The sequence below is a fragment of the Bombyx mori genome, chromosome 20 (genome assembly GCF_030269925.1).
Source record: "Bombyx mori chromosome 20, ASM3026992v2".
Lineage (NCBI taxonomy): Eukaryota > Metazoa > Arthropoda > Insecta > Lepidoptera > Bombycidae > Bombyx > Bombyx mori.
In genome coordinates this window covers 9,455,959-9,482,062 of record NC_085126.1, presented here as the reverse complement: position 1 = coordinate 9,482,062, position 26,104 = coordinate 9,455,959, and the positions used below count along the sequence as shown (strand labels likewise).

Here is a 26,104-nt window from a genome sequence, read left to right as displayed (position 1 = left end):
ATCTGTTTCCGCTGTTTGTGCTGTTCGTTCCCGAATACGATCGGTTAAATGTTTAATTCTTTTCTAGTACAGTGTAATGCACTAATGCACGTCCAACGATCGAATTTGGACCATAAGCACATCAAAGCTTAGATCAATTTCGTTTACAACATTTTCACTTTTATTATTGAAACTAGCGACCCGCCCTCGCTTCGCTTCGGAAACATTAAAACACACATGAAACCAAAAATAAAAAATAAAATTTTTTTTAAAAAAAGTAGCCTATGTTCATCAGGGACAATGTCGGCTTCTAATGGAAAAAGAATTTTTCAAATCGGTCCAGTAGCTTCGGAGCCTATTCGAAACAAACAAACAAACAAACAAATCTTTCCTCTTTATAATATTATATTAAGTATAGATTTCAACAAAGCAAAACTGTTTCTTGTAAAGCTTGTAAAATTTGAGGCTTAATATCAAACGAATAAAACTAAAATCATGAATCCAATTCTGTGTACATGTAATTAGGACCAAATTATAGGATAATTAGGTCTAGGAATCTATAAGAGGGACGAAAAAATTTTTTTCTTTAATATTATTTTAGGTCAGTTTTCTATTGCCTATGTCTGCAGCAAAACATATATGCGGCGGTTCGGAGTTTGGTATTGCCGTTGCATATAATAAATAGAATTGATACCTCTACTTTCACATCTACCCGTCTAGTGTAATAATAAAAAAAACGAGAAAATAATTTTTTTACATCGTTATGTATTAAGAAAGCGCATTATAAAATAATGTACGTGTTTTTTTTTTTATTTCTTAGATGGGTGGACCAGCCCACAGCCCACCTGGTGTTAAGTGGCAACTGGAGCCCATAGACATCTACAACGCAAATGCGCCACCCACCCCGAGACATAAGTTCCAAGGTCTCAGTATAGTTACAACGGCTGCCCCACCCTTCAAACCGAAACGCATTACTGCCTCACGGCAGGATGGTAATACCTACCCGCGCGGACTAACAAGATGTTCCTACCAACAGTAAGATGTGTATATGTAACAGCTCCTATTATGGTTTTACAGAAATTTTGGGGACCCCAAATCGATCCCCGGCTGGCGCAGTACTTAACGAATTTCCTCTTCGGTTCCGGACAAGAGAAGTCGCCCTCGGTCGACTTCAATCGTTTCGCTGAACTATATGTTTATAATGTTAGAGGTGAGCTTTATAATGTTATAATATCTTTATGACATGTTCTTCTTCAAACGAGGCTCGTGGAGAGTATTAAGCGGCTTGGCTCTGTCCCCGGAATTGCTGATGTCCATGGGCGACGGTAACCACCTGAAGGTGAGTGGGCCGTATGCTCGTGTCTGCCTGCATATACATTAAAAAAAAGTTGGGATTTAGTGGAATTTTTAAAACTACCCGCTCACCAGATATTGGGTCGCACGTTAATGCTGCTATGAGAGAAATTTTCCCTGAAACGCTAGCAATAAGTATCACAAGTAGTCGTAGTTGGCGTTAAAGAACACACATAGGTTTTTTGTTTGTAATAAGATGTCGACACATCTGGCCATGTACGACACGACTCTTGGAGTAGGTGCTTGAGAAGCCTTTGAAAGACACCGTGTTCTAAGAATGGATGCAGCGACGGACGTGCGACCCCTCTGCCCATCTGGTGTTAGACCTAGAAAAAGCAGTGCTCTGCTGAATTTACCACAGGATCGGAATCACGACCCACTGAGAAAATCCAGCGAGAAATTCAGTGGGTTATGTCCCAATAACTAGGCTTTTATGCGGAATTTCGTTTTGTGGCCACATGCCTTCGGGATTTGAATCCCTCAGTATATATACAGCTGTGAACAAACCAGCCGATTTAGATGTCAGAGTACAGGGTTTCGAGAAGAATCGACTCTAAAGAATCTCGAATACCAGACTTCTCTTCGCTTTTCTATCGCCAACTCCATACGTTTTATCGTATCGAAATGAGATGATAATTTTTCATTTCGCATCCGCGCCCACTGCGTATCTGTCTAAACGTTTTAACATACATTTATCTGTCTGACTGTCGAAGCCAAAATACATTATTATATATTCAATTCGTTCTAATATTTATTTAATGCTTATATATTATTATGTTTTTTCGGACGCGCTGCAAACGAGGCTATTCTCTGGGCGGTTAAACGGAACGCGATTTTTTTTATATCTTTCACTCGTAAACAGAAAATGGTTTATTATTTATTTATTTAACATTGAAACGGCTCAATATATTTTATTGTTTGTATGGAAATGGAGAGTCTGTGCAGTATCGCTTTTCCGCCGCGAATCGATCGTGTGTGTCCCGGCTCTATCGATAAAGAAGTTAAACTATATAAAACAAAGGTCTTTTTGCAATGAAACTTGTTAATTTCGTAAGGTATTTTTACTTTGCTGTAGCTTATAGGTGTCACGTGATCGCTCCTGGATTGAGCCATGAGGTCGGAGTCTCAATTGTAGTGTATAAAGGCCGTACTCTGCTTCAAATGGAAGTGCACGAGTGCGTGGCGGCCTCATTGACCGGGATTTTGGTCAGTTACGCCGACGGCGTGTGGGCAGGATTTCTGTGCGATTTAATTGTTTTTTTTTATTACCATACCAGTAATTGACTTTATATTTCTTCAGGCACTGTCGATGAAAGAATGATGGTCACCTACAACAGTCTCGGGAAAGACTACAATGAAGAAATCGAATTGCCGTATCAGCTTCTGCGAGAGGTGGGCTTTTTGTTTTGTTGCGATATCTGGGATGGAAACGCGAAAGGTCTTATTCAGTTGGCCGTATGGTCGCTAGGTATATTATTGCAATTGATATTATATTTCAAAATGTTTATAACAATATTGACTATACGCATTAACTAGTAACACATACGAACGTTAACTAGTAATGTCCCTTTATGTAACAGCTGTATCACACTTGAAGCTAAATCTGGACTGCGTTGATGAACAAACGATCGCGCGGTCCTCCTTTGGGCCCATAGGCATGGTCATTTACAGTACGCAGCGGCTTAGCTATACCCCTGACATTGCTGATGGCCATGGGCGACGGTAGCCACTCACCATTAGGTGGGCCGTATGCTAGTCTGCCTACACGGGCAATAAAAAATAAAAAAAAACATGCCGCCAACCACATTAAGACATGATCATATTGAAGTCTCACTTGTATTGCATTCTTCTTCTTCTTCTGAGTCGACTTCTTCATTGCTGAAGGTCGTGTCTATTTTGAAATTATGACCACTCGATGTACTGTGGTTCCCCACGTCTTCCTGTCTTCGGCGGTATTGTATTGTATTGCATATCGAATATCAAATGGCAACACATATTTCGCGGTATTAATACGCAAACGGGTGGAACCTACCTCTTATCCCATATTCGCTTCACGACACAGGACAGACATTTCGGTAGGCAGCGGCTTGGCTTTGCCGCTGACATTGCTGAAGTCCATGGGCGACGGTAACCACTCACCATCAGGTGGACCGTATGCTCGTCTGCCTACAAGGGCAATAAAAAAAAGGATGATGCTATTTTAGGCCGACTACCCACAGCCAAAACAATGACCAAGCAGCTGTGTTTGTTGCTGCATTATCCGTCCGCTATAGCAGTATATTCATCTTCTTTCTAACTTAACTCTATGATTATATTGTAATATCCTATCGTGTAATAAAAATCAAACCCGCAAAATTATAATTTGCGTAATTACTGGTGGTAGGACCATTTGTGAGTCCGCACGGGTAGGTACCACCACCCCGCCTATTTCTGCCGTGAAGCAGTAATGCGTTTCGGTTTGGAGGGTGGGGTAGCCGTTGTAACTATACTGAGACCTTAGAACTCATATCTCAAGGTAGGTGGCGCGTTTACGTTGTAGATGTCTATGGGCTCCAGTAACCATCCAACCATATAAGAAAAAAAAACCCCAGTCCACGTCCACGTTGGGCGAGATAAGTCTTCAAACACAAGCATCAGAATAGTCGAAACACCCAAATTAACCAGACCTGACCTTACCCGTAACAGTACTGCGAAAGCATAGCCTCGACTTACATCAAGATCCTCAAGTCCTCGTCGTCGAAGCGCGCCCAGACCTGGATCAGCAAAGGGTTCAGGGGTCGGGCGTGCCACGTGCAGGCCCTGGGCGAGGCCGTCGCCGCCAGTATAGGAGGAGACATGGATTCGGCACAGCATCATTGTACAGCCAATCAGTTGTCTAGTTGGTGAGTATCATAATATGCCAACAGATCTCTTAATAAATATAGTTTTAAAAGCAATATTATTAAAGATAAATACAAAGTGGATAAACAAATTGTACGCGTCAATTACATTGTAATATATATAAATATATATTAAAATGTGAAGAAAAAACTCTATACCCCTTTTTACGAAAATTGCCCGGACGGAGGAGCATGAAACTTCCCACTCTTATAGAGAATATAGAGAAGGAGTGCAGAATGTTAATATTTTTTAAAATTATGCATAAAAATACATTAAATCTATTAAAAACAACATTACACACACTACCATGTATTTGACACACACACACATGCATACTATTTGTTTATTGTCAAACTTTTCTTATTGCTGTCAAATTGAATCTGTGGTCAAATTGAGAAAAGGTTAATTATTGTTTGTCTTTATTAATATTTGTCTAAAGTGTAATCTTAGCGAAATCTGTGATTATAGAAGTATATTACACTATAATGACTACTAGACTTCGATCAACAATACTAACTTACTATTGTTGATCGAAGCTACTAGAGGTCCCGCAGTAGTCGAAATTCGACTATAATTAATTGGAATTGTATAATAAGTTTGTACACTATTATGTTTGTATTTTATACTTCTATAGTCACAAATTTCGCTAAGGCTACACTATAAAAAAATATTAATAAAGACAAACAATATTTAATCTATTCTCAATTTGACCACAGACGTCAAGAACAAAAGTTTGACAATAAATAGTATGCATGCGTGTGTGCGTCAAATACATGGTATAATAGCCGGCAAACTTCTTGAGCATTTGTTGACGTAGTGGGGGTAAGTTTGCGCATGGTACACTCACGTGCAAAAACATTATTTACTCTGCGTCATAATGCAATTAAATTATTAAAATCAACATATGTATTTATTTATATATTTATTAGAACATCAACAAAAAATATAGGTTAATAATTGTAATAATTTAATCTTGGGGTAAAATAGATATTCCTTCTATTAAGTCAAAACTAGAGCTGTTGCCAGGTCTTCGTTCAGTTGAAGCGATGCTGGTATTTGTAATTTTTTTTCGTTATCATAATCTTGACCATTATCATCATCACTGTTTTCATCACCCGAGTCGCCATCATCGTGATAAGTCGACATAGGGCTCATCGGTGTAGTTTACGACTCGGTCGGTTCGATCTTCTTTTTTGTCTATAATTAATTATTTTTTGAAGATATTCGATTCGTAGTAATCGAATGTTACTTTTTTCAATTACCAGCTTCCGATTATTTTCTGTTTTTTTTTTCCATCTGAAGCCTAGCTCTTTCATAATTCGTCGTAAACTTCATACCGAGCCATTAAAATGTATATCTTCCTTAAAATTTTCGAAGCCTTTCTACGGTACGGAGTTTCGCTGCTTGTTATGTAGTTATTATGATTACATCTTTTTATTACAGATTGAACGAAACTATCCATTCCGGTAACTTTCTTCTTCCCTGATCTTTTCTTACCCGGAGTCCCAAGCACGATGAGCAAGCCAGAGCCTTTAGCTTCGTTAATAATGCACCTAACAGTACTCACTGATGTTTTTGTTGCTTCCGAAGTCTGTTTTACTTTTTCCATAATATCATTCTTCCCCTGTTTTATAATGAAGCAATATACGTCGTACACAATTTTTCTACCCTTTCTTTTGAATACTACACCAGTTTGTCGCGGCATAGTGTATTTTTTATAAAAAATCAACAAACACTCAACAAATAGCAATGGCAACAAAGTCAACAAGCAATTATAACAAAATATAACTTAACGATTAATAACGATATACTTTTCACTGTACGCAAGCGTACTTTTGGGAGCAAGCGGAACGAGGGCGCGGTGCGGGACGCAAGGTTCGACTGATCTACCAATAACGCGCTCGATACGATTTCCCCTGCCGTCGCGCCTCACCCTCACCACCAAAGTGATCTAAAATTCGGTTCTGCGCAGTCAAGGTCATTTGCTCACGATGTTTGCCGGTTACTATATGTAGTGTGTGTAATGTTTTCTTTATTGATTTAATGTATCTTTTATGCATTATTTAAAAAAAATATTATCATTGTGCACTTCTTCACTATATTCTCTATAAGTGTTGAAAATTTCATACTGCTCCGTCCGCGCAATTCTCGTAAAAAGGGATACAAAGTTTTTGCTTCACGTATTAATATATAGGTAAAGTCCTCCGATCATTGGCCGCATGAAGGACTTCGTGGAATGGGATTTCTAGTGTGGTGCGGATTTGATCGAACCACGGACCACTGGTGTTAAATGGTTACCAGAGCCCATGGACATCTACAACGTAAATACCGCCCACCCACCTCGAGACACGAGTTGTAAGGTCTGAGTTTTAACAGTACAACGGCTGCCCCACCCTTCAAGCCGAAACGCATGATTGCTTCACGACAGAAATAGGCAGGGTGGTGGTACCTACCCGTGCGGATTCACAAGACGTCCTACCACCAGTAAATTTTGGCTATGAAGCTTGCAATTAAAAACCACGAAGCAGTGTTGCAACAAACGATCAGAGTAGACGCGTCACCGATTTTCAGGTTACAGCAGAACACATTGCTGAAGCAGTTGGCCGAGCTGGTCTTCGTCAATCTCTACGGCATCAACAAGAAGCAAGGCGACGAGAGTCCAACCCCGATGCCGACGTTGCCATCGCTCCTACCCCTGCCTGAAGGTACGAAGCTGCCCCCGCCAATGTCAAACTTATCGCTTATCTATTTGGCAGAGGTATAACTGCTGACTCTAACTCGGTTCTTGGGTAGAGACCGCTCAGCGGAAGACGTAACGTGGGACGCCCCCTGGCTAGGTGGTGCGATGACCTCCGAACGGTGGCCGGCAAGAAGCGGATGAGAAGAGCCGAAGACCGGGCTCAGTGGTGTGGATTGGGAGAGGCCTATGTCCAGCAGTGAACGACTGTGGGCTGATGATGATGATGATGATAACTGCTGTTCATTTTTTGGCTATCCCGTTTTACAGAAGTCCGTGGACATCACGATATTATTGCCGCCACTCATTTTGAGACATGAGATCAAAGTCTCGTTTGTATAGTATATAGAAATTTTACCTTCCAATAAAATTTGTATTATGTTTCCTAAGACGTCCGAAGTCCATTATGAGAGTACATCGTATGATTTCCACTGCAGGTCGCTAAATTTGACTACTTCCGTTTCCTAAGTCCCATCTACAGCGCCCTCTATAACGTCTGGAACCGAACCAACAAGCAAAGACAAGCCGCCATATTTGTCATTGTTCGGCTCATAATGATGGATGTAGCCCCAGGAAGACATTATCTGGACTTCGGACGTCTTAGGAAACATAATACAAATTTTATTGGAAGGTAAAATTTCTATATTATGTGTTCCGTTTGACGTCCGAAGTCCATTATGAGAGATGTTTGTTATCTCCTGGTGGCTTGTATTTGAAATAAAATAATATTTATTTAAAAAGCAACAATGTGACTTATTGTGTTTAATTAAGCAAAGCTTAAATTAAGCACGTAATTTAAATTAATTGAAGGTAACCGTATAATATTACCCACTTAATTCAAATCGACCTAATAAGATTTAGGACGAAAATACTGAGAAAGATTTCTCAGAATTTATATCAGTGTTTGATGCATTAATAATAAGTTTTTGATAGAACTTTCTAAAAGTATGCTCATGTTGTCAGTTATCTTTAGCTGAAATATCATTAATTTGGTAATTTCCTACCCAGTTTAAAGTTTTCACCACCGCTCTACAGCTTCCAACTGAGGCCTGAATACCTGAGTCTCCTAAAAGACTTTTTACCCAACTACTAATCCTCGCTGCAGTAGCTGGCTTAGTGGAGCCTTTAGTTGCTAAGAATAGATTAAATATTCCCACTGGTTTGCTGTGTCATATTCACTAGATTGCGTAGCCAGTATACTGCATCGATGATCAATTGGTCAGGAGCAGCCACGAATGTCCAACTGGACTGTTGGTGTGAAGATCAATTAGTTTTCGACCCAAATATCAGTAATTTAGAAGGTGCAGGCTTTGTCAAGGAAATAGATTTCAGTATGTTTCACTGTCGGGCTCGAAGCTATTTTTTATATCCGATAGAGTTTCACAAACCGACGCTATATAACAGACTTATAAACTAGAATGGTCCGGTAGGAGAGACCATGAGATAAATACAGATAACAGAAATCTAGCTACATTTTCTAATTCGGGTACACGAGAATTAATACATTTTCTTGACAAAACCTTACCCCTTATTCCAAATAGGGGCGTATGTTCTTATCGTAGACTCTCTCCAGCACGATAATAGTAAGTTTCTCTCCTGCCGATGTCCATGTCCCTGTCAGCGTGTCCCACCCAAAATGAACCAAGCTTCCAGGTGTAGATTGCTGACAGCCTGGCGGTAGCATTGTCAGTGTCCACCAGACTGATGTTCAGATTTCTGAGCTTCTTGAGTCGCTTGAGGGCAGGTGATTTCAGGTCTGGCCTCCACAGGGGCTTCTTGCACTTGGGTACCACTAGTATGTACCGACCTGAGGTTGAGTTGAGGTGGTCCAGCACTCTGGATATCAGACTGAGCGGCGGAAACGGCCATGCTAGTCAGTAATGCCAAGATCTGCTGAACGCGTTGTAGAGGCAGACGTTCGAGTTTTGCTTTGATGGGTGGACGAGCTCACAGCTCACCTGGTATTAAGTGGTCACTGGAGCCCATAGACGTCTAGAACGTAAATGCGCCACCCACCTTGAGATATAAGATCTAAGGTCTCAAGTATAGTTACAACGGCTGCCCCACCCTTCAAACCGAGACGCACCACTGCTTCAGGGCAAAATACCTACTCGCGCGGACTCACAAGAGGTAAACATAGTTTTTTATCCATGAGCGGTCCGAGACGCGAACAAGTTCCCCACAGGCTGAATAGCCTAGTAGTTGCTTTTTCTGTGAGATACCACTCCAAGCCGCCGCGATTGCGTAAGAGGTGATCGGCTTCAGTGTTGTACAGTCCCGGTAGGTGGTGAGGGAGAAGTACAACTTTGAGGTGGTCTATTAAGTTAAGCAATTTTCCAGTCAGATCTAGCAATTATCGTAACCGGGTTCTTCCCTCGTTCTTTATGTAGGAAAATTCTGTTCTGTTGTTTACAAGGGCTCCCCACTGAATGTCCGAAGCGTCGGTGATGACGTGGTTCGTGGCCATTCTCTGTGGATGAATTGGTGTGCTCTGACTGACTTTCTCTAACCACCAATCCAGCTCTGTACGTACCTCGTCTGAATACTGCTTTGGTAAATGAGGATACCTCCTGAGCTTGTTGCTGTGGTACTGCAAGGACTCGGCAAAGCAACTTTCCCCGGTGGGTGATGAAAGTCGCAAAGTTGAGATATCCTAAGAGGCTTTGCGCCTGCTTTAGGTTCCAACCGCCGGCAGTAAGTCGCACGAGCAAATTCTTGGGCAGGGACTTTGTCTTGGATTTGGTGTCCCATACGATTCCCAGAAAGTCTATCAAGCTCGTCAGTGTCATAACCGGTTGCTTAGATGGGTGGACGAGTTTACAGCTTACCTGGTGTTAAGTGGATACTGGAGGCCATAGACATCTACAGCGTAAATGCCGCCACCCACCTTGAGATATGAGTTCGAAGGTCTCAGTATAGTTACTTGAGATTTCAACAAGTCTTTTGCCCTTGTAGGCAATTAATTCTCTCCACAAGCCTCGTTTGAAGAAGGACATGTCATAGCGCTCGGGAAACACCGTGGAGGGAGCTCATTCCATAGCCAGCTGGTACGTGGCAAAAAAGACCTCTGGAAACGCACTGTCAATGAACGCAGCGGTTCCAGATAATATGGATAAGCTTTGCTCCGATGGCGGGAGATGTTCTGCCCTGGTGTACAAGCAGATAACCACTAGTCGCAGACCCTTCTGGCGAAGTATTTCGGCTATTTAGTTTGTCACTGAAGCAAAAATCCGCGGTGGTGCAGCTAAGCCGAATGGCAGACATATCATCTGAAGTAGACGACCCTGATAACTGATCCCGAGAAACGTCATTGATAGATGATAATAGGCCTGGCTCAAATCCAGTTTGACATTCCGATCTGTTATAAAACTTAGGAACTCGATGGTGGAAAAGGTGAAAAAGACTTTCATGTACTTGTTCAATGCCTTGAGGTTGAAAATTGTTCGATTTTTTATTGGTCTTGGGAAGTATGAAAAGAGGAAATCTGAAAGACGGTATCGGGGGTGCGGGCTCTAAAGCTCTATTAAATTAAATTTTGGATTTTGATTGACATCAAGTTATTATTAATTTCAATATTACGTTTGGTGGATCGAGTCCAGGTGTTTCGATATAGTCTTAGACATCCGCCTGAAAATGCTGTTGAGTAATTTATTTTTATTTCCTGATTTTCGTTCCACTTTGTACTTGTTCCCCCCTCCCCCCGTTTTTCTTGCTGAGGAATTATTTGGATAGCATCGCTCAGAATATCTGTTTTCGGCCTCTTTAGATGTATTGGAATGTGGCCTACCTCGACATGGCTTTGCATTGGCAGTACAAGCCGAGTGTTCCGGTGATGCGGGCCGGATACGAGTAGCAGACGGTGCCGCTTTTGTAATTTATCTATACCACCAATTTTCTGTATATATGCCAATAATAAGTTGGGGTTAAACATAATCACAAGAAGAAGATATTTTCTCTATATCTTCCCTGATATATCTATCCTTTAATTTCTTTATGAGGTATCTACGACGCTATCGTATAACCTCGGCTCGCTTATCGAAAATTATTTGAAGGATATCGTTAGAAACTTTTATAGGCGAAATCGTTACCGAATAGCGGTTTAAACTTTTCGTAAATGGCGGAAGTATTAAGCTGAACATTCTCTGAATTTGACCCGTCGGCAAGGTTTTGTAAGGCAGCATAACGCATTCGTTCTGTGCCAAAAGAGCATTAGATAAAGCAGGAAAACTTTTTTTTTTTTTTTGAACCTCCGAATACTGCACCGCGTTCCAAGTCGGCTAGTCAAATCTTTGCATATCTGGTTCTTTTATAGAAATGCTCAAATTTCAAAACCTACCCGCTTCTTGTAACGGACGGTCTGGTGGCAGACGTAAAAACTATTCGTCGTTGTCTAATTTCGATTGGAAGTTGAAACCAGATCAGACATTATTATTATAAGATGTTGGTATTTGTAAGTGTAAAAGCGGGACCACTGGTGCACGACCAGCAATAGCATGATTCGAAGTTAAAATAATATTCACATGACTCACCCATTATTGCGACAGTAAGTCAAACCTTTTATTCAGATCTCGCGACCAGTCACTTTTTCGAAGTTTTCTTGCTGGTCCCTAGTCTTTATTTTCCGACGAACCCGAAGAAATATCCGAAGAAATTTTACTTTGAAAGGCGCGATAACCTCGTCACTCATTGTAGAGCTTTGGAGGTTTTCACGAAACGGAAGATAATCATAACACTTGTTTGAAACAAACTTTCTACTTCAAATCTCGAAAGTTGCTTATAACATTTTAAATTACTAACTTCTTAAAATATTAACGACTGCACGTGGGAAAAAACGACGCAACAATGACAAATATGGCGGCTTGTCTTTGCTTGTTGGTTCGGTTCCAGACGTTATAGAGGGCGCTGTAGATGGGACTTAGGAAACGGAAGTAGTCAAATTTAGCGACCTGCAGTGGAAATCATACGATGTACTCTCATAATGGACTTCGGACGTCAAACGGAACACATAATAAAGGATGTCACATCTACCATACCGGAACACAGGCTCTGTGATAGAAATGGGCAGGATAGTGGTACCGAGTATAAGGATCGAAGGTAACTCCCTTACGTGATGCTTGCCTTGACCCCGTTTCTTGATTTACTCAAACGACCGGCTAGGTCAGCGGCTCTCAACCTGTGTGTCACGATGCAAAGGTGATTCACAGTCTTTTGCCTTTTGTCTTTTGCAAGTGTTTCGCGTGATTTACAAAAAACGATATATTTTTATTTATTTTTATTGCTTAGATGGGTGGACGAGCTCACAGCCCACCTGATGTTAAGTGGTTACCGGCGCCCATAGACATCTACAACGTAAATACCGCCACCCACCTTGAGATATGAGTTCTAAGGTCTCAGTATAGTTACAACGGCTGCCCCGCCCTTCAAACCGAAACGCATTCCTGCTTCACGACAGAAATAGGCAGCGCGGTGGTACCTACCCGTGCGGACTCACAAGAGGCTCTGCCACCAGTAATCAAAATCAAATCTTTCTAGGTAACATTTCTCTTGACTTGACTTTCCATTCTAGGTCTAGAGTCGATGCCAGATTATCCAGCCTTCATCGACTTATCACACATCGTGTGGCTGAACAGCCACATACCCCAGAAATACCAGCACAAGTGGAGGTTCCTGTTCTCCTCACATATCCACGGAGAGTCCTTCTCGACCATGGCAGGTCAGTGAATCGGTCACAGGCAAGGGAAACTCTTGTGAACCGCATTGTCACTAGCGAATAAAAATGGATTTTTTTTTAAATTACTTGCCGTTGTTGTATTGTAGGTGGGTGGTGGCATTTACGTTGTGAATGTCTATGGGCTCCGGTAACCCATCTTGAGATATAAGTTGTAAGGTCTCAGTATAGTTACAATGGCTGCCCCACCCTTCAAACCGAAACGCATTACTGCTTCACGGTAAAAATAGCCAGGGTGGTGGTACCTACTCACGCCGACTAACAAGGGGTCCTACCAACAGTAAATAGTAATAGAAGCCACAAATATTTAAATATAAGAATATATTATGATATTTGTTTAAATGCATGAAGTCAGCGTCGGAAAGGTACTTCGATAAAGCTATGCGTCATGATAATCGCCTTATCGTTGGCGCAGCTGACTAGTCCCTGAATCCTGATCACGCAGGAACCAGTCACCGTCGACGCCTTAGACACGTCCTTACGGATCCATCAGATCCAATAACCATTGAATTAGACGCCTTCAGCTCTAACACTAGGAGCAGGCTTAGGGACCCCGGTAACCCTACTCGTCGAACTCGACAAAGAGGTCGACGTGCAACCTAACCCATGCATGAGCCCGCTGAGTTTCTCGCCGGATCTTTTCAGCGGATCGCGATTCCGATCCGGTAGTAGATTCATTCGTGGAGCAGCTGCTCTTGGACTGTTAGGTCTCATTTGGAGACGCTCGGGCAGCTGTTAGCACATCCCACCCCTCCTGGCTGAGTTTTTGCTCGCCCAACTATCCTGGTGAAACTGGAAAGGCCTCCGAGCAACCAGTAAATTCTCAAACATAAAAAAAAAAATAAAAAAAAAAACTACCTAGTCAGGCAGTTCGAAATAGATAAATGGCTTGGATTTAACTAATTGGATGCTTTTGTCATCACAAATGACATAGCCCAGGTGGTGTGTTCGTCGTAATACCTACCATTAGATCTACAAATCGACTGTCAGTTCACGGAACACGGAGTGACTGCCACAAGCGACACTTTATCCCGGGAAAATGCAACGTTTTCAATTCTTTCTGATTATACCAAAATAAAAGGATAAATTTTATGCATCATAATCTTTATTACAATAAATAATGAAATACAATTTGTACATCTTAAGTAAAATGCTACATTTATCAAATCTAGACAGTCCAGGGTTGCCAACGATACTACTAATTTTTCTCTATATATTGTACTTTGAACAAGTAATCCTTCAATCATAAAAAAAAATGTTTTTTTTCATGATTGGTCGGGTTTTGAAGCCATTTCAAAAACATTAGTCTGGATATAATATATACACTTATATATATACATATGTTTAAGTAATATCACATTCACACTACACCTACCAAGCTTCATCTCTGCACTCCCCTAAGGTAGGATGTTAGAGAATGCCTATGGCATTAAATCCGCCTTTATACTTTCTAGTATATGAAGTTATAAATAAATAAATATAAACGAAAAACATGCCTGTCTCTCCTCGTGCAGGCCGCATCATCGACCAGGGCCCGTCGATTCTGATCATCGAAGACAACTCGGGCTACATCTTCGGAGGCTTCGCCCCGGAGGCGTGGTCCCTGGGCCCCAACTTCGGCGGCACGGAGGACTCCTTCCTGTTCACGGTGGCGCCCAAGATGAGGGTCTACCCGGCGACCACGTACAACGACCACTACCAGTACATGAACCATCACACGAAGACTTTACCGAACGGATTGGTAAGTGAGATATCTCGACGCCGGAACCATTATGACGTAAGGTGGAGGATTTACAGAATTCGTTTCCTATGAAAGCTCCTATACTGAGTGTTAGGAGACCGCTTCCGAAAACGAAGACAGATGACAGTACTAATGACACCTTTGACGATGGAGTTATTTAGACAAATTTTGTAAATAAGTATTTGTGAGATCGCCTGCGTTCGTTGACCCGAGCATCAGCTGTTTTTGATTTTGTGTTTCATTGCTGGTTTTGTTTTAATGTAAAGTAATGTATTTTTGAAGTGAAAACTTCTTTAGAATCGTTGTGATTTCAAACCGGATGCAACGGAAAAAACGACAGGTAAGAGACACAAATACAAAAGAATGAGACAGAAGTATACATACTATTTAATACAGCGCCATCTGTGAGATTTTTTTAATACTAACGTGTGTATGAAATGAAAGCTCTTGTAGTAAATTTTAATTTAGGATTATACGTGAAATTAAAATATCAATTCACAGAGGGCGCCACCTTACAATTATTTACTAATGATAAAATTTTACATATACTTAAGACGTTTAGGATAATTGTATTTTAATTTTGGAAGGTTTCACTTCTACCACGTGTGAATTGCACACATGTATTTTTTTTATTAAACTATCGTTTCATTTAGCTATACTAACATGATGGAGCGTAAATAATGCTAATTAAACATTTTAAAAATATAATTTCTTTTTAAATCAGTATCGATTTTTTTCCGTCCCAATCATCAAAGGTGTCATTAGTACTATCGTCTGTCTTCGTTCGTTCGGAAGCGGTCTCCTAACACCCGGTATATAGATATAGAATGTTTTTTAATTGCTTGGATGAATGAAAGCGCTCACTGTCCACCTGGGTGGTAAATGGTTACCGTAAACCATATACAAAGTTAACCTAATTGCCGTCACTTATATAATATATATCGACGCTTGAAAGGCAAACGTGACTAAGCGACAATAACTGCTTTGTACATAAATGATAGGCAATAAACATATACGATGCGCAAAAAATATATATTTTTAGGTCTATTAAAATCATTTCAATCCTACAGCTAGATTCGTTAAAATAAATTTTGTGTTCAGGTATTTCAACTTTAAATTAGTCTACTGTAAAGTTCACGCATTGTCGCTTAGTCACGTTTGCCTTTCAAGCGTCGATATATGAGTCGTCTATTATCAAAGGTGGCAATCTGTGCATTTGGACAAAAAAATGTTATTGATATGTCAATACAGATTGATTTGAATATAATCGTCTCCTTCAAAGAATACGGTTCAAAACCTGCATTAAATAAAGGTTAATACTTAACCTGTTATTTATCTAAGATGTCGTTCAGAAGAGTTTTGTGACTGCCTATGGAATACAAAGCCAATAATTCGTTTTTCTGATTTACCAATAATTGTCCAAAAGTCACATTGCCGGCTTTGATAATAGTCGACTCATATATAATATAAATATTGAAGATGTCGCATCTCTTATACACAGCATTCCCTATTACAAGAGCAATCTGATTTAAGGATGAAAAATGAAGAAAACCACAATACTACATACACATCGAAAAAGAAGTTTCACTTCACTCATGCCCCCCATTTTTTTTTTAATGGTCAATTAATTTCTTGGGCAGCTGATGGGCGGCCAGTTCAATTTCGGCGGGATATGGGTGAACGCGGATCCTTTCGGCGAAGGGTCCTCGGCGGAGTCGTGCAGCACGTACCGAGGGTACAAGCGGCTCAGCAGGGAGCCCAGCTTCAGGATCCGGAGCCTGGAGGTGTGGGGCGTCGGCGACAAGCCGGTCATCGACAAGGACTCGGTGAGCGCACGCGACACTACATACTTAGTGCTGAATGCGATAGGGCTGTCACTAAAATATGTTATCTATACTAATATAGAAATCTACAGTGGTTTTTACGGATGTTCCTTTATAACTAATGACCGGTGAATCCGATTGACTTGAAACTTTGTATCCATGTAGAAAATACATGTACCTAATGGATAGGCTAATATTTATATGAGTGTTGGACTCCCTATACCAGTTGATGGGGCGTTAATTATGAGAATCTTTGTGGGGGTGAGAAATAATAATGTCAATTTTAAATGCCCAGCGAAGCGGACGGGTACGGCTAGTTGGTTAATATTTCTCCGTTTCTCCGCTCCAGTGGACAGTTAGCCTAAGGCGCGGCCAACTAGTTCCGCGCGAACTCTAGTTTTAAACTGCTGTGGGTGGCGCATTTACGTTGCAGATGTCTATGGACTCCAGTAACCACTTAACACCAGGTGGGCTGTGAGCTCGTCCACCCTTTTTTTTTTTATTGCCTTTGTAGGCAGACGAGCATACGGCCCACCTGATGGTGAGTGGTTACCGTCGCCCATGGACTTCAGCAATGCCAAGGGCAGAGCCAAGCCGCTGCCTACCGCTCAATACTCTCCACAAGCCTCGTTTGAAGAAGGACATGTCATAGCGCTCGGGAAACACCGTGGAGGGGAGCTCATTCCATAGCCGGATGGTAGGTGGCAAAAAAGATCTCTGGAAACGCACTGTGGATGACCGCAGTGGCTCCAGGTAGAATGAATGAACTCTACTCCGGTGGCGGGCGGTGCGATGGTAAAAACGAGACGTTGGTATCATCTCGAACAATTCCTCAGAGCATTCCCCAGAGCACCCATCTACGCAATAAAAAAAAAAAATAGATAATACAGAAATACGTTATTTACTGATCAGCGCACCACGCTAACGGCTCGCGTGAGCGTTCTAGACGCGCACACGTCCGAAAGGAATTTCCTCGCGATAATCGGAAAGCCACAAGTCAGTGACGGATTCAGGAATTGACTGACGTCTTGAAGGTTATGTGCGCCTGGTACTTTTAGTTTGGTATAACGATAGCTGTCATTAGAAAAGTAAAAAATAAAAACAGTAAGTAAATAAACAGTTCTCGAAGTCAACGGCGAAAGGTCGGTTATCATGGGTGAATTAAAAAAAAAAACGCGACTTAATTTTTGTTTATGTTATAATCTGGCAACACATGCATACTCATTTAAAGAAGACTTTTTGGCGGGAACGCGAGGAGTGAAGTTGTGTGATTTGTTTTATTTTGTCTATTTAGTGTTTCTTCGGGTTTAAATGTGTAATAATGGTGGTTTATTAACCGTTTAATATCTGTGAAAGTGCACAAATGTGGGAAAATGAAACAAAGCCGCTGGACGTAACTTCTCGGGATCCTCCAAAAAGTCCACTGAAAAATCTTAGTAAATGACTACCATTTTACTGAGATTAGATTTCATCTCATATCATCTCATTTAATTTCATCCTAGTTGATTAATGTCTCAAATTAATCATTTTCATTTCATTTCACTCCATAATATCATTTTTCATAAAATTAAGAATATAGATTAAAATAAGACATGACTTAAAGGTCTCAGTTACCAGGTCATAAAATCTCTTAAAAAAAAAATCATTTAAAGAAAGTTTTTTTTTATTGACCTCAAATACAGTTTAGAGGTAAATGGATTTATTCATATCATAGTGAATTTATACATCTTTATCTTTATAAGAAGCTTATGGGACAGTGCTGTTTCAACATCATCCGATAAAGCTGTATAATAGTCCCATTATTAAGATATGGTTGGCTTAAGGAACATCTGAACTAAATTGATTTATGCTTTTATTTCATTTTTGTATTATCTCTCGTTATGTTACTACATGTTTGTCTTAAATTTATATTTTTATTATCGTTTTTCGCTTTCGATTTCCGTTTTTATTGGATTTCAATTAGGAGCTAAACAAGTTTCCATTTTGAAAACACACAAAAAGACACACACACGCACGCACGCACGCACACGCACGCACGCACGTACGCACGCACACGCACGCGCACGCACGCAAGATTTTTTATTTGTCATCTTTGAAAAACTAGTTACGACCTTTCCGCTCTGATATCGAGAACTGTATTTCGTTAAGAAACTTTTAATATATATGTAGGTACTCGCTGGCTGGCGCCGTTAAATTTTCATAGTCTGGTACCTCATCAAGTAAATCCTTCAAGTGCTCACAGTGTATTTCGTATGATGTAATAAACATATGTATCATAAATAGTTGAGTTTATTAATATTTAGCTAACGTAGCTACAATGAGAATTAATTGTTATTTTAATGTTATTGGTCGATAGCTCAGTTCTATTGAATTTTTAAGATTTAAAGAATTACGGACTTACCGCCAACTGCTCCAAGATTTCACGACTTCTTTTCTTCAAATGTCGGCAACACGTAGCGCTAGTGTCGCGCTCAGTAGATTGCGCGGGTACCGGGCAAGTTGGCGGGAGATTTCAAAATGTAAACCCCAAAATCGAACAGTTATTGGAACGAAGTTCCTTATGGCAGGCTTGGAGGGGATAGGGATTTTGCTGCGCGACCGAACTGAAAAAAATGTGATAGTAAAACCGTAAGAAAAAATCCGTGGAAAAAAGTGCGTGGAATAAAACCGTTAAATGAGACGTGCGCAGGCGCGACAGTCGCATACACAAGCGAGTAGTGTATAATACCTTTCTCTTTCTCCCTCTTTCTTTTCGTTCTCTCATCCATTCTCTTTTTATTTTACGTAATTTATTATTTCCTAAAATACTGAATTTCCTAAATACTTTCCTATACTTAAATAAAAACTAATCAGCAAAATTTAAGAGAAAAATCAAGAAAACCTACATAAAATTGAGCACGATTTTTTTTTTGCAAATTGTGTCGATTCTACATTAGCCGAAGGAACTTCGTTCCTACCTGGTGTCCCACGACACCACATCTTTCATTTTTATATAGCATCGCTAATTAACGTGCTTTCGGAATCAATCTCGGTGCTTTAAAGCATCCGAAGAACCGGTCACCGTTCCCGTGCAACTCAACCCACAGACTCAACCCACTGAGTTCCTCGCCGGATCGTCTCAGTGGTTCGCGATTCCGATCTGGTGGTAGATTCAGCGAAGCACTGCTCTTGCTAGGGCTGGTTTTAGGAATTCTCTCAGATTGAGTTCTGTAAACTCATCCACCTGTCCGGGAGTAGCTGAAATAGCCTCTTAGCCTACCAGTGAATAGCTAAAGGGGGAAAAAGTGGTTTCGAAGAACTATTCTGGCTTCGCTATGCCAAAAGGACGAGCCCATTCAGATCCCAAATGTTTTCCATATTTAACAGAATCCTTGGCTCCGACCGGAGCGTTGGCAACTCCAACATTTTAGTATGGAACATAAAATTCTATGACTGGCAACATTGTTGATGTCGGTCTCTTCCTTTTTTACTTTTCACCGCAAGCGGACGTGTTTATTATACAAATAAACCGTATTGCGGCAAAAAGGATAAGTTTTCTTTATCACAGCAACCGACCCATTACAGCCCGCACCAAAACACAGAGTTGAATCGGTGCTCTGTGGTACAATAGCAGATGCCATTACCTACCTAATCGTCGTGTGGATCACAGATGTTGATTAAAAGAATTTTGTAGATCGTTACTTCAATTTGCATCATCATCATCATCATGCTTTCCTATTACCCTCTGCTGGGGTGTAGGGCTCGAATCAAATTTTTCCATTTATATCGGTCTTGGGCAGTCTGTTCTAGCTCCTCCCACGTCACGCCCAAGACCCCTAGCTCCTGCTCCACCGAGCGACGCCAAGTTGTTCTGGGGCGGTCTCTCTTCTTGAGTTTGCATACGAGTATTTATATATTTGAGGTAGCGGTTGTGTTGATGAAGTAATGTATTACAGTAAAAACTCCTTATTCGCACTTCCATCATTCGCGTTAAATACACATTGATAAAAAGGATTCCAATATGTACGTGTCCAACCGAATGTAAACGTGTCGTCAAACGGACTAATAAAAAAATGAAAATATACCTTATTATTATTATTTTTATTGCCGTATAAGCAGACGAGCTTACGGCCCACCTGATGGTGAGTGGTAACCGTCGCTCATGGACGTCAGCAATGCCAGGGGCAGAGCCAAGCCGCTGCCTACCGCTTAATACTCTCCGCAAGCCTCGTTTGAAGAAGGACATGTCATAGCGCTCGGGAAACACCGTGGAGGGGAGCTCATTCCATAGCCGGATGGTACGTGGCAAAAAAGATCTCTGGAAACGCACTGTGGATGACCGCAGTGGCTCCAGGTAGTATGGATGAACTCTACTCCGGTGGCGGGCGGTGCGATGGTAAAAGCGAGATGTCGGTATCATCTCGAACAATTCCTCAGAGCATATTACAACTATGCCTAGACACATATCCCTATAATCCCATACATGTAAATTACAATCTCATATTCACGGTTTCTGTATTCGCGGCATATTTACGGAACATATGCACCGCGAATGAAAAGCTTTTACTTTATAAGATTTTTTATTAAGATTATCGTGTGAGAGAATAGTGAAGTAAATGAGGGTAGTAAGTAATAATTTTTTTTAATATTTAATTCTAGGATGAACGGGAAGTCAGCGTGTTGGACACCAATCCAGAAGCCAAAGCCATCTTAGAGTTGGCAGGTAGAACACGGCACAGCGAGGGTATCCGCGAACCCCCACCCTTATAGACACGCTAAAATATACCTTAAATCACTATAGGTACGATTGTAATTGTGTTGAGACTTTTCACCTATATTGCTTTGATAATAATTCCAGTGTAAATGTGTATGCCAAATTGAAACTTATGTCGATGCGAAGCAGAGATTATAATTGAACGTGCATAGTTGTGTTAGTATTCATTTAATTACCACAATGTGCTCTGTAATTGTATATTCTAAAATCAACTTTATATCAATAGGTGAACGGTTCGAAATCGTATTGAAAGTTTGGGGTCTCTTATATCAAGGAGTGACAGACTATTTGATTTAAGTGATATTTATGCAACTTTACAAGAGAGCCATTTAAAGTTTGGAAAAAAATCTTAAAACAAAAAAAAAGCTTTAGTTATTTGAATAAGGTAAACTTAACTGAAGTTCAATTATAAACGTCGATCTGTTGATACTAATACCGAATAAAATGGACCTTTAATTACAAAGATAAATGTCGCTTAAAAAAAATAGCGTTTCATCCCTTCATATGATCATTCGATAATAGCAATTTCAAACGAACAAACAATGTCAAGGAACATTTTTTTAGATATATATTTTTCATGCAAATTGTGTGTATTTTGAATAAATTTTTATTAAACTCTCTCGACTTTCCCGGGACGTGTCGTTTCGTTATAATAATCACGCGGTTTGTTTGTGTCAATGTCGAACTAGTCTTAATATATACAATGGCTGTACAAGGTGCCTATTATGAAAATAGCTTATATATATTTATATATGACGGAGTGACTGGTGACGTCAGCGACTGATGACGTCAGCAACGTCGTTTTTAACAAATGAAGACGGTAAAAGTGCGGTGGCGTAGTCATGAATCGTCTTGAAGATCGTTTTAAACAATTGCTTTCAGGCGTTGGACTTATAATAGTTAATCAACAAACAATATCAACATTAAGGAAACAATTAACTTTAACTAATCTTATTTAACTAAATAGTAATGTTGCGCCGATATATATATACATACATAATATGCATGTGTTTGAAGGTGATTTTTTCAAAAAAGAAAATTTTATTCACCCTTAAACTTTAAATAGCATTTACCAGAAAGTAAAGAAATGTTGGTAAGATCTTGTCTAGATCCAACTATATTATTATTATAAAAAGTTTTATTAATGAAATCGCTTCGTAAAATAAACCGTGACCCGTAACAGTAGAGTTCAATATTGAAGAACTGGTCACGTCGGAATATCTAGTAGGCTCTGGGAAAGACGAATCCGAAGATACTGAGAATGAATTTATTTCTAAGAGACCTAATAGACTAAATTAACGAACAAAAGAAGGCAAAGTTAGGAAATCCATGCTAGGCTTAGTAATAAAAATCGACATAATTACTTCAGTGCGCCGCGTAGGACACCGGTGACCTACACACTAGTCAACGTGTTAAACCTGATACCGTCTTTAGGCACGAAATTCCGAACATAAATTTCTTTGATAAAAGTTTTACGGTATGGTTCGTAAGCGTTCAGTGTATCGGCTCAGGTCGTTGACCTCGCATCAGCTGGTTTTGTATTGAATACATTGCGTGCGACACTAGAAGCATTGGTAATGCTTTATGTCATCTTCTTTTATCGCAACAGGTATCACGGACATGAAATTTCGACGATGCTTCCCCATATATATGTAAATAAAGCTATGTACTTGGGCGCGAATTTGTAACTTTTTTTTTCTTTCGTAATACCTTTGATGTAAATCGCCGAAAGATATGTGAGTCGACTATTATCAAAGCCGGCAATCTGACTTTTGGACAATGATTGGTAAATCAGAAAAACGAATTATTGACTTTGTATTCCATTGGCAGTCACAAAACTCTTCGGAACGACATCTTAGATAAATAACAGGTTAACTATTAACCTTTATTTAATGCAGGTTTTGAACCGTATTCTTTGAAGGAGACGATTATATTCAAATCAATCTGACTTGACATATCAATAATTTTTTTTTGTCCAAATGCACAGATTGCCACCTTTGATAATAGACGACTCATGTATCGATGGCAAACTTAACTGAAATATTACGAATTGATTGCTTTAATGCAATATTTCAATGTTTATGTGATGTGCTTGTGCAATTTTACTTAATGAATCGCCAAAGGCTTAAAATATAAACTTAATGAATATTTATTTTTATTTAGTTACGTCCTTAATGTATTTTAGGATCGATATATCGATGACAAAAAAATATGGTGCCGTGATTACCGTGTTTACGTGTGGTCCCGGGACCTGTGAGTTCTTGGTTTTAACGAACCACAACGGCAGAGTTGACCGCAACATCTGTAAAGTTGTCGCTAGAACTAAATAAAGCTTTTTCACGCGACTCGCGAATTATCTTAATGCAACTTTTTTTAGAAGCTCGTTTGGTGACTATATTGATATTGATCAAAAACTTCATCTAGAAAATTCAATATTTATTTATTTATTTATTTAGACACACCAACAGCAATACACACAAAACATTCAAGCTTAAAATTACCAAGTATACAATTAAGTACTGGTATGTAAGCCAGTTACAGGCATGTACAGCAATCTCTTAAGACACTATGACATGTTACAGCAATTTTGTAAACAGCGAAAAAATAGGCTAAATTTAAATTTTAACAGTACTACAAAAAAAAATATAAATATTTTTTTTATTGCTTAGATGGGTGGACGAGCTCACAGCCCACCTGGTGTTAAGTGGTTACTGGAGCCCATAGACATCTACAACGTAAATGCACCACCCACCGCGAGATATAAGTTCTAAGGTCGCAGTATAGTTACAACGGCTACCCCACCCTTCGAACCGAAACGCATTACTGCTTCACGGCGGAAATAGGCGGGGTGGTGGTACCTACCCGTGCGGACTATCTAGACTAAATAGATATCAATATAAATATAAATATAATTCAATATCAATATCAATATAGCGCAGTGCGAACCAATCGAATCCCATTAAGCCATCAACGGAATGCAAAGTCGAAGTTTGTTAAAATATAATCGTAAAAATAAATCTGATATTCATAGTTTTTTTTTTATTGTTATAATTCTAAATGTTAATTATTTAGCTTGTTTAATGTATTAAAAATACGTTGCGGTCAATAAGGATGCCTGTCACTTTTGACGTCAAAGATACGTTTTTCTTAAATGCCTTTTCTGTGTGACGACGTAATGTACGCACAATAATTTTATAGACACGCACGCTAGGGTTGCCCATGATTAATTTTACTGTTTTCTTTTTATCTTGCTGTACTACAAACAAATAGTTTTTTTGTATAGAAAAGAATATTGTAAAAAAAACTTTTCAAATTAAATATATTATTCTTGCGTATTGTATGTATTAGCTTCAACAACAAATCGTACGCTAGTCCAAAGTACAATATAGACAAATAAATTGTAATATCGTTGGCAACCCTGGACTGTCCGCTTAGATTTAATAAATGTAGCATTTTACTTAAGATGTACAAATTGTATTTCATTATTTATTTTAATAAAGATTAAGATGCATAAAATTTATCCTTTTATTTTGGTATAATCAGAAAGAATGGAATACGTTGCATTTTCCCGGGATAAAGTGTCGCTTGTGTCAGTCACTCCGTGTTCCGTGAACTGACAGTCGATTTTTAGATCTATTGGTAGGTGTTACGAAGAACACACCGCCTGGGCTATGTCATTTATGACGACAAAAAGGATCCAAGCTATTTATCTTTTTCGAACTGCCTGACTCGGTAGTTTCTTTTTTTTATGTTTGAGATTTTTTTTTTTTGTTGTGGCCCGGAGGCCTTTCCAGTTTTACCAGGGCAGGTGGGCGAGCAAAGGCTCAGCAGGAGGGGTAGGATTTGCTAACAGCTACCCGAGCGCCTCCAAAGGAGACCTTTTTTTTTTTTTTTTTTTTTCTCCAAAGGAGACCTGACAACTCAAGAGTAGCTATTTCGGATCGGAATCGCGACCCGCTGAGAAGATCCGGCGAGAAACTCAGCGGGCTGATGCTTAGGTTAGGTTGCACGTCGAACTCTTTGCCAACTTGGTAGTACTGTAGTTAGCGCCTATGCTTGCTGAGTTAAGGACCGTGGGATCGTGGTATATCTATTCATTCACTGTTTGGAAACTACACTATTCCTGAGTGACATAGGCTGTAATCTTTTTTGAAAAAAAATAGGGATCCTTACTAAAACTCCAATAATGTAATCCAAGGTGTAATAAATTACCTAAAATATTCCTTATATCGCGTGCCCTGCGAAAACTATTGATGATAGAATAAAATAATGTACTACGACTTTGTAGAACACATTATTATTTACAAAAAGTGTCGCGACAGCATATGTCTAACTATTATAGTTATGCCGCAATAACTGTTCTTTTATTTCAAAAAATAAAACGACGTCAAATATCATCGACATTTTTGTTAAATACCCGAGCGGAGCCGGAGCGGGCCGCTTGTTTCAATACTCATATTCAAACGTAAAAGGTATGTTGTCTCTCCTTGTCACAGTACAAGGAGTCCTAGTTTGGTGCCTGATATGAAAGTGTGCAACTTGCACAAGGCGATTTTTGTTTTTGCATAACTAGGTAACTGACAGACAAACTTATTTATAAGAATAGAAGGGTAGATTAAGCGATTCCCTATACCCAAAGACCAGCGTTAACGTGGTCTTCCATATGGAAACACTGTCAAAGTTAGTTACACCCCGCCTGGGCGTAACTGGAATAGCCCCTAAGACTCCCTGCGCACTAGGAAGACGATTTTTTTATTGCTTTTATGGATGAACGGGCTCACAGCCCACCTGGTGTTAAGTGGTTACTGGAGCCCATAGACATCCACAACGTAAATGCGCCACCCACCTTGAGATATAAGTTCTAAGGTCGCAACTATAGTTACAACGGCTGCCCCACCCTTCAAACCGAAACGCACTACTGCTTCACGGCAGAAATAGGCAGGGTGATGGTACCCACCCGCGCGGACTCACAAGAGGTCCTGCCACCAGTAAATATGCGTTGTATGGGAGCCCGTGCACATAAGCAGCCCGGAACTCTTGGCTGCGGCAGTGCAGTGTTTGTTATGTCAGCGACGGTACAGAACGGCCGATCGCGTTCGGTTCGCGTTCC

At 40.1% G+C, this 26,104-nt stretch overlaps 1 protein-coding gene across 4 annotated transcripts in view; it reads left to right on the top strand.

The window, feature by feature from the left end:
* LOC101746899 (MTOR-associated protein MEAK7) overlaps positions 1-24,510 on the top strand; it is a 44,188-nt gene extending 19,678 nt beyond the window's left edge. For all 4 annotated transcript variants that reach the window (XM_062674444.1, XM_038018053.2, XM_038018052.2 and 1 more), the window contains exons 3-10: positions 1,057-1,189; positions 2,633-2,724; positions 4,018-4,214; positions 6,784-6,917; positions 12,516-12,662; positions 14,192-14,418; positions 16,059-16,244; positions 20,880-24,510. In XM_062674444.1, the coding sequence (XP_062530428.1) occupies positions 1,057-1,189; positions 2,633-2,724; positions 4,018-4,214; positions 6,784-6,917; positions 12,516-12,662; positions 14,192-14,418; positions 16,059-16,244; positions 20,880-20,990 (1,227 nt within the window). In that variant the 3' untranslated portion in view covers positions 20,991-24,510. The remainder of the gene's footprint in view (positions 1-1,056; positions 1,190-2,632; positions 2,725-4,017; positions 4,215-6,783; positions 6,918-12,515; positions 12,663-14,191; positions 14,419-16,058; positions 16,245-20,879) is intronic.
* The last annotated feature ends 1,594 nt before the right edge of the window (positions 24,511-26,104 follow it).